The sequence below is a fragment of the Nelumbo nucifera genome, chromosome 5, assembly GCF_055504915.1.
Source record: "Nelumbo nucifera cultivar China Antique chromosome 5, China Antique-T2T, whole genome shotgun sequence".
Classification (NCBI taxonomy): Eukaryota; Viridiplantae; Streptophyta; class Magnoliopsida; order Proteales; family Nelumbonaceae; genus Nelumbo; species Nelumbo nucifera.
In genome coordinates, this window is record NC_142653.1 from 22,767,119 (window position 1) to 22,776,369 (window position 9,251).

The following is a 9,251-nucleotide window of genomic DNA, read 5'->3' on the forward strand; positions in this document are numbered from 1 at the left end:
TTAAATAGATAATTTAAAACATATAATGAAATATTACACACACATATACATATATATATATATATATTTACTAATACTTATTAACTTGTTTTAGTATTATTTGTTCATACTTATTTTGACCAACTTCATATGTTGGTATTATATACTATGAATTATTAAATTTGTATTGCTATTACACATCTATTTTTTTTATTAAATTAATACATTTACATGATGAAATTTAGGAATGAAAATGGGGCAGGCTTAGGGTGGGGGCTATACTTCCAATGCTTGTCCCCAAGTTCCAAGTAATTCCCCATCTCCATCCTTAATTCTTGTTAAGGAAAAAAATAAACCTCCATTCCCAATGGGGACAATTTCCCCATCAAGACCCCAATCCATGATTTTTTTTTAATAAAAAGCATGAATTGGAAAAACTGAAAAGAAAAAAAGTTCAATAATCTAAATTGGTTTAACACTTAATTATCATCATTAATCACGAAGATAACATAAAAATTAAAATTTGTTCAATAAATAATGGCGTTATTGTAATTATACAAAACTATTTTTTAAAAATTTGGAAACTAACCTTTACAAAAATATACGAACCATTTTACCCTTTTCCCTTCCTATTTCCCAATCCCCTTTTCTCATTCTAACTCCCCGTTCAGATTTCAATCTGGGTTGAACAAACGAGAGGAGAGAAGACTTCACTCAACTCCGACCTTCCTCTTCATTGCGAGTACACCCTTTCATATTGGAAGCAAGGTCGGACTCGACCATTCGATCGAATACAAGGACAGACCTCAAAAGCTAAACTGGTCAATCCGCACAAACTAGTCAATGTGATTGAGCACAAGAGCTGTAACCGAAGTTGCGGGTGGATGGAGAACTAAGAAGGAAATGGCAATCAAGACGGAGGAAGGAGGGTGAAGGCGAGAATCCATCCAATATCCATGAACATGAAGTTGACTTGGTTTTATGGGTTTTGAAGAGAAATGGAGGGAAAGTAACTGAATTCTTAGTTTTATTAACTACCTCTGTCTTCTGTCATGTGGTTTGTCCAGTCTGCAACGTAAAAGCTTGAGAGAAGGTGCGCCATGTAATGCGACACGCTTGGACTTGGGGTCGCAGGCTCCTGGACTGCTCGGGGGAGACGCTTTGTCGCTCTCGTCTCAGAAACTGCTGCTCTTAGTGCGCCAGGTAGCAATACACTTGTCTTCTGCATCCTCAATATCTGCAACCCCTTGTGTGTCCACCTCATGGAAATGATAGTTTGATTCGGAGAGGGAGACGAAGCAGTGGTTACGTTCTCCGATGCGGAATCGCGGAACCATTGGGGGAGCCGGCTCCTCTGGGTTAGAAGACGCAATATAGAGATGGATTCTTGGAGAAGGCATTTATGGCCCTGTTCGCCCGCAAGATGGAGAAATTCGCTTCCTCTTCCTCTTCCAATCAAAGCAAAAGCAATGGCTTTTGGGATTACGACTACGAGAGCTTTGTAAACGTCTCAAGGAGTGTAATGCAAGGAAGGTCTCGTAAGCAACAGCAAGCAACAAGTGGTCAGGGAGGTTCTCTCGTCTATGCTCCCTCCCGGTGCCCCCGCTCAGGTTGGTTCTTCTGTTTTGTTTCTTTATTCTTTGACTCCTCACCCCTCCTCCCCTTCACTTCTTAATCTCTGCTCCAGACTCCAGAGTTCACTCTGTCTCACTGTTTGTTATACACTCTGACTGTACCCATCTGAGTTTCTTTGGAAGTTTACTGAAATGGGCAGGGCTGGTGTCGGCTCTGCGAGGGTTGAACCAACTGATACGGTAATAGTATGTTGAGAATTTATCCCGACTTGAACCCAATTCTAACATGTTTAGGATTAGATAGACAAGACGAGGAGATGAGGGAGGGCTGAGCCCGGGAGAGGGTCCAGATTCAAGCCAGAGCCGGTTTGAAAACATAATCATCGGCTTGGGGTTGGGGACTAAGAAGAAATTATGCCTAGTTTCATCCCTGCACAATGAACAAATCAATGACGAATGATATTGTGGTGGGTATTGTTGCAGTTTCGAAAATTATTTCTGCCAATCAAGTGGGCTGCTGGACTGCTCGGGAGAGACATTTGTCGCCCTCGTCTCAGAAACTGCTGCTCTTAGTGCGCCAGGTAGCAATCCACCTGTCCTCTGCATCCTCAATCATCTTTACTATAAAAGTAAAGCCAAAACTCAACGTTTTCCTTCATCTAATCGACTCCACACTGTGTCTATTTGGATAATTCATTCACAGAATCTCTGCATTAATTTTTCAGTTTTCTGAATTCTCACGTCGGAGAAGGATCAACTTGATTACATCTGGAGATGGCTCGGCCTTTCCATTGTTACGTGTCAGTTGTTTTGGTGTTGGTTCTTGTGCTGATTGCCTCCTGCAGAAGCAGTAATGTAAGTGAAGAGGATCACCACTACGAGAACGAACACGCGAAGTCCGGGAGGGAGGCTAAAGAAACGACGGAGATTTGAAGAAAGCGGCAAAGTGCGGTGCAGGCATGACCGGAGAAGCTGCCAACGGAACGGCATACTATAGTGCGGCAAGGACGGAGATTTGAAGGAAACGGCAAAGTATGGTGTAGGCAAGGCGGGAGAAGCTGCCAAGGGAACGGCAGAATATGGTGCGGAGAAGGCCGGTGATTTGAAGGAAACCAAAAACCACCGACGTGAAGGAACTGGTTTTCAGAATCTCAATAACTGCAAGTGGGAATAGATGATGGGGGCATTTTCATAATTTTAATCTGTAACTCATACATTAGTGGAAATAGCTGGGGGTATTTAGATCTTTTTGTCTTGTAATTAATCCTTGGCACTCAGCCTAAATACAGATTTATTGAGGAATTTATTTATACATTTATTAAAAATAATTAATAGAAGAGAAAGAGGAGGAGAGAATGGGAAAACGAGAGACCCCTCAATGACACAAAGAGAAAGAAAGGTGAAAATGTAATAATAAACAAAATTAATAAATTTTTAATAATAAAACTAAATTTATTTACTATTACTAAGTTCAACTTTATTACTTAATTTATATTATTCTTTTTGCGATTTCTAAATAGAATTTAAATGGATTGGAGTTACAACCTTTATTTGTTATAATTGTTTATTTTTAATTATAATAAAAATTTTATAATCAATTATTAATTTTTATTAACAAAAGAGTTCAGATCTAATTCCAATACACGGTCCCAACAAATGTCCCAAACGAGGCATTTCCTTTATCCTTGATGGTGAAATGCATCCGATGTATGACTGCAAAAGACGTTTTGGGACCAAATCCCCTCTCAATGTGAGATAGAATAAAAAAAAAGATGTTTTAGATGGGAAAATAGGTTAAGAGAAATTTCAAGAAAAGTAGATGTTATAGGATGAGTTATTCAATAATGTGAAATGCGCAAGAAAGAGATCAAGTCGGGTCAGCTTAATGCAGCCAAAAACTTAAAAATTTATGGAATATGTTAACGTCTATTCACCAATCAAGATGCCGTAACGTCAATGTGCATGGTGGTCATAAAATTGCTTTCTGTTGGGCCAACAATAATAATAATAATAAAAAAAAAGCAATAGCTTTGAGCCTTTGACCCGGAACCGGGCCACGAAAAGGATATGTGAATGTGGTTCGGCAAAGTTGAGAATCCACCCTCTTCTCCACGGCACATTGACAAATCATTTATGGTAGAAGTATACTACTTCTCTTTTGAACCATATGGAGAAATTTTGCTTCACTTTGCTCAGCAATACCAAAGTCCAAACCGTCTCCACCTGAATTGTGGACATATGCTCGCTGCAATTTTCTCATCCATTACTATTTACTAATTACTAATTACTAATCGAGATGGCATGGCCCGCCATATGAAATTATGGATGATGGGCTAATTATATTGGTTTAAAATTATTTTATTTATTTATTTAAGAGGGCGGATTTGGGTACATTCCAGTTTTGATCAATGTTTAGAGAATTAAATTGGGCATAAAATCAAAAGAGGGAGAGAAAGGTTCAAGTAGAGTTGAACCATGAAGACATATGTGTATATATACTACGAACCATATAAATATTATATGTAGTATATTTTACAATATGATGATAGATAACAAGTTTTTCAATTTTTAATAAATAGTCATTAATAAACACAAATAAAAAAATAGATTAATATTAATTAATCAATACATAAAAATAAGAGGTCATGGATTTAAGTCTTATTACATTCATTTTAAAATTTTAATTATTTTATGATTTAGGTAATTTTATAAAATTGTAATCGATTCACCTTTAAAAACCAATATAACAATTTGCAAAACTGAACCGAAACTGATCTTTTCCAAAACCCATCAAACCGAACCAATTTTTTTAGTTATTTCAGTTGATTCGGTTAAAACCGAAAATCCAGTCCTCGTAAGAGTGACACAAAACTTATCTGTCCAAATTGTTTTCGGTTTCACCTTTCTTTGATCAAGACCTGCAATGCCGCGTTGCAGAAGATGAAGCAGAACTGGTCATTAAAGCTTGTAATTTCATTTGAAAACTTAAGTGCCGAATATGTAACAAAGGGGAAAAAATGAACTGAAGAATTGGAGACCAAATTATTGGAATCGAGACTTCACTCAGGCTCTAAGAGAGTCAAAAAAAATTTATAGGGAAGAACGGATAATAGAGGAATAAAAAGGGGAAAAAGAAAAAAAAAATTATACCTGAATTGCAAATCTCGTCGGAGTATCATTTGCCGGTGCCGGAGTTTCCTACTTGCTAATAGTCCGCCAGACGGGAATATCACTGGCCAATGCCCGATGGTCGGATTACTGAGTATCAATTTAGTTTTAGTCTCAACAAAGCAAAGTTACAGAGGCCAGAGGGTTTTGCTATTCGGAGTAGAATGTCGAGTGATTAAGGTATGTGTTTGGAACCGTAGACAATTATTGACACGTAGGCATCATTAGAGTCTATATCAGCAAAACAATGAATAAATGCCTATTCATCGGAGAAAGTGCTAAAATGAAGGTTCCCCAAATAATACATAAACCGATGGGAGAAATGTTGAAGTGACGCTTATGTGACAATGTTTATTTGATAAATGCTCACAATTCCAAACACATGCTAAATGAACAGTGAAGGATGAAGGGTTTTGAGTTTTGACACGCTAGGGTAATGTAAATATGTAATCACCTATATAATTACTGAAATACCCTAACCGAACCTCTAAATACCACAACTGAAACCAAAATCTAAAGTTAATAAAACCGTCATTAAAACCAAAATCAAACCGTTTAACCAAAATAACTGAATCTAAAATATCGAAACAGAAATTTTGATTCGGTTATTTGGTTTCAACCACCCCTAACTAATAGTCTTTGTTTTTCTTATTTTGGTTAGTTTGCTTTTACTCGTTTCTTCTGAAATTAGGGCTAATACTAGTGTATGCTTTGTGGGAATTCTTCATGATACCAAATTCTCTTTATTACTTTTTCAGACTCGAGGGATTTTACGAGAGCTTAACTATTTTATTATTACAGGGTCTTAGATTATTCATCTCCGCATACTATTAATAGAGAGGAGTTCACATCTGTGCCCCACAAAGTCCTATAGCACACTTTCCGCTGTATATGACAAACATCTTTCTAGGATAGTACTAGAAATAATAATGTCATCATCAGGAGATGTTCCCAATACATACACGGTGGGAATGTACTATGCACGTTGTGGGGTGCCCCACTATCTGAACTCCTAGTAGAGGATATGAATTTAGGACAATCAGCCTTAAAAGAAAAAAAAAATCGAGGACAATCATGAATTATAATTGTAATAGGATGAATAAGAGAAAAGTACATGTCCAGCCGTCCAAGAAAGAGAAATTTGAGCAGTGAAAATTTGCTTGAATGAGAAAGAGAAATTTGAGCAGTGAAGTTCAGTTTCTTTCATAGGGAAAAGCTTTTTGAGAAGTGGAGGATTTATTTCTAAAAATAAAAAAAGATCGTTCCTAATGATACATAATCATAAGCAAACCACATCAGAACCTCATCTGCTTGTCAAAGGGCAGTAAATGTAGAGAAAATAATATCCAATACCTAATTCTAAGCTTTCCACCGGAGAAGCAAACCAAATTACTCTAACAAAAGGAAAAAATAAAGATGCATAGAATAGATTCATTCTCAATTTTACAAAAGCAGCACAGAGAAGAGGTTTTTACTAAATTGATGGTTATTTTTGGCAGTTTGACACATTCAATCAGAACACTGAATATTTAATTCATCTCTCTACATTTTACGCGTAACCAAATAAAATATAAAAAGAAAAGTCATCGCCTTCCAGGACTCCAGCCACTGCAGCAGAGAAAGCCAACCCAACATTAACAATCCTCAGAAAGTCAGAATTATATTATTTGATGTTCCGTTAGAACTTTGGTAGAAGGAACCGTTTTCATTCAACCTTCATCTTTGAAACATTAATTATAAGACGGTTTTTATCGAATACCAACCAGCCCGGTTGATTGCTGAGAAGACAACAAAGACTTTTATTGATGGATCAGCCTTTATTTTAACGTTTAAAAACCATCCACAGGTCACAACGACGATCCATACTTCTCATTATATCCAAAATGGGTTTCCAGCCCCTAATTTCTCTCTGCATCTTCACTCTGATTTCTTCCTCCACTCTGATTCTAGCTCAGCAGCCTTACGAGAGAAAGGCCAGCACGGATTGCGGAACCGCTGATAATTCAACCTCTGTACTTGGCTACACTTGCAACGGCCTAAACCGAACATGCCAAGCCTACCTCATCTTCAGATCTCGACCCCCATACAACAATGTTTCTTCCATCTCTAGTCTTTTGGCCTCTGACACATCTCAGCTTTCTCAAATTAATTCAGTTTCCGAGGATGCAACTTTTGACACAAACAAGATGGTGATTGTTCCTGTCAACTGCTCTTGCTCAGGTGAGTATTACCAGGCAAATTCATCTTATGTTGTTCTACTCGGTGACACTTTCTTCAGAATTGCAAACAACACCTACCAAGGTCTCTCCACCTGTCAAGCTCTCCAAACTCAGACCAACATATCTGCCACCAACTTACAATCCGGAACAAGTATTACTGTTCCTCTTAGGTGTGCTTGTCCCACCAAGAACCAAAGTGATGAAGGCGTTAAGTATCTGTTGAGTTACACGGTCCAGTCTGGTGAAGATGTTTCTACGATAAGTGAGAGGTTTGGTGTGGACACCGGTAACACCCTTGCAGCCAATGGGCTTTCTGAATCAGACTTCAACATTTATCCATTTACAACTCTTCTTGTTCCTTTAAAGAATCCACCATCTGCTTCTCAAACCTTGACGCCATCTCCACCGCCACCACCATCACCGCCTCCTCCCCCTCCATCGGGTAAAGGCTCCAAGAAAACATGGGTTTACGTGGCTGTTGGAGTTGCAGCCAGTTTATTTGTGCTTATTACTGTCTTGGCCGTTGTTTATTATGTTGTCTTACGAAGAAGAAGTCCGAGGCGCCCAATTGATTCTGTTATTGTCATCGATTCATTCGAGAAACCTCTCAAAAGTAAGTCGGAGGAAGAATCTGAGGAGTTTCTTAAAAGTATATCTGAGATTGCTCAGTCCCTTAAAGTTTATAAATATGGAGAACTACAATCTGCAACCGAGAACTTCAATTCCAATTGTTGGATCAAGGGTTCTGTTTATCGTGGTACAATTAATGGGGACTTGGCCGCCATCAAGAAGATGAACGGGGACGTCTCGAAGGAAATAAGTTTACTCAACAAGATCAACCATTTCAATCTTATCAGGCTCTCGGGTGTTTGTTTTAGTGAGGGGAATTGGTATCTTGTGTACGAGTATGCCATGAATGGACCTCTGTGTGACTGGATCTATAGCAACAAAAGTGGACAGAAGGTTTTGAGCTGGACACAGAGGGTTCGAATTGCTTTGGATGTGGCTACGGGGCTTAACTACCTCCACAGTTTTACCAGTCCTCCCCATGTTCACAAGGATATAAGGAGCAGCAATGTTCTTCTTGATAGCGATTTCAGAGCCAAGATTGCAAATTTTGGTCTAGCAAGGTCGACTCAAGGGGAGGAAGGTGAATTTGCTTTGACAAGGCACATCGTTGGAACAAAAGGTTACATGGCACCTGAGTATTTGGAGAATGGTTTGATCTCACCGAAGCTCGATGTTTATGCATTTGGGGTCTTGATGCTGGAGATAATTACCGGTAAAGAGGCCATTGTTTTGTGTGGAGGAGAAGATGTGCTCTTACCGGATGCTTTACTAGCCATGCTCGATGAAGACAACGCAGAGGAAAAGTTAAAAGGGTTCGTAGATCCATCTCTGCAAGCCAACTATCCATTTGACCTTGCTCTGCTCATGGTCAGATTGGCTCAGAACTGCATAAGGAAGAATCCAGCCAGTCGGCCTGGCATGGATGAGATTGAGCAGTCCCTATCAAAAATCTTAGCTACCTAACAGAATTGGGAACTCAGAAACACCTTATCTGGGTAGAATTTCAGCAAGAACCATACATAAATGTTAGATTAACTAGTTTCTGTAGGAAATGAGGTCTTAACTTTAATTTCAAGGATTAACTCTTCTCAATTTTACTGATCTTCAAATGTCTATGCTCTATTTCAGAGTTATAACTTATAACCACATTTTACTTTTTGTATTCCCTCTAGGCTCCTTGCCTCATTATTGCAAGTGACCAACTTTGAGAGCCCTCTTGTTCCTTTTTATTCCTATCGTTCTAACGTGGATAATATAATGCAACACTAATTTGAGGGTACCTTGTGAAAGACTGCATAATATGGAAGTATGGAATGTGAGCCATCATCTATTTCACTGGAATCGATTCATTTTCAGCATTTCTTTTTGCTTTAGTTATATACAACCACCCCGTACTCAGAGGATATTCAACATTGACACAGCCATTTGAACTTATGCAACAAAAGCCCCCCCCCCCTTTGAACCCCAATTCTTAAATGTTTCTCTCAACTTTTTTCTCAGGAAAATTCATCTTAAAAATGTGAGAACAGTTTATTCTTTAAAATAGTTATTTTCATCATTTTGATATTTATTGCTGTTGGTCCATAGAATTTCAAATGAGAAATTTAGTAAATTTATTTTTACCACCAATTCATTAACCAATTGGGGAAAAGTGCTGAAATCTAAGATATTCAGGGGGTATTGTCACAACAAAGTTCCGGGGGGGGGGAACGTTAAGTATTACCACCATGGTTTTCAAAAT

General features: G+C 38.3%; 2 protein-coding genes across 3 annotated transcripts; both read left to right on the forward strand.

Annotated features, from left to right (window-relative positions):
- The first annotated feature begins 662 nt into the window (after nucleotides 1-662).
- Nucleotides 663-2,936, forward strand: LOC148791291 (uncharacterized). Of its 2 annotated transcripts, none has more exons than XM_088888820.1 (3): nucleotides 663-1,589; nucleotides 2,037-2,182; nucleotides 2,279-2,936. In XM_088888820.1, the coding sequence occupies exons 1-3, from the start codon at nucleotides 1,382-1,384 to the stop codon at nucleotides 2,405-2,407; spliced, it is 483 nt and encodes a 160-aa protein (XP_088744946.1). In that variant the 5' UTR covers nucleotides 663-1,381; the 3' UTR covers nucleotides 2,408-2,936. The 2 variants fall into 2 exon arrangements, with proteins under 2 accessions (XP_088744946.1, XP_088744947.1); XM_088888821.1 differs by having other exon boundaries at nucleotides 711-1,589; nucleotides 2,037-2,134; nucleotides 2,279-2,935.
- A 3,303-nt stretch (nucleotides 2,937-6,239) lies between these two features.
- Nucleotides 6,240-8,723, forward strand: LYK4 (protein kinase family protein / peptidoglycan-binding LysM domain-containing protein). The gene has a single exon (XM_010256675.3). It carries the CDS (start codon nucleotides 6,605-6,607, stop codon nucleotides 8,471-8,473), a length of 1,869 nt encoding a protein of 622 aa, XP_010254977.1. The 5' UTR covers nucleotides 6,240-6,604; the 3' UTR covers nucleotides 8,474-8,723.
- Nucleotides 8,724-9,251: the final 528 nt, after the last annotated feature.

Coding starts and splice junctions, on each gene's coding strand:
- LOC148791291 (XM_088888820.1), top strand. CDS start 1,382: ATGGCCCTGTTCGCCCGCAAGATGGAGAAATTCGCTTCCTCTTCCTCT. Junction 1,590..2,036: donor CTCCCGGTGCCCCCGCTCAG/GTTGGTTCTTCT, acceptor GTATTGTTGCAG/TTTCGAAAATTATTTCTGCC. Junction 2,183..2,278: donor CAATCATCTTTACTATAAAA/GTAAAGCCAAAA, acceptor TTAATTTTTCAG/TTTTCTGAATTCTCACGTCG.
- LYK4 (XM_010256675.3), top strand. CDS start 6,605: ATGGGTTTCCAGCCCCTAATTTCTCTCTGCATCTTCACTCTGATTTCT.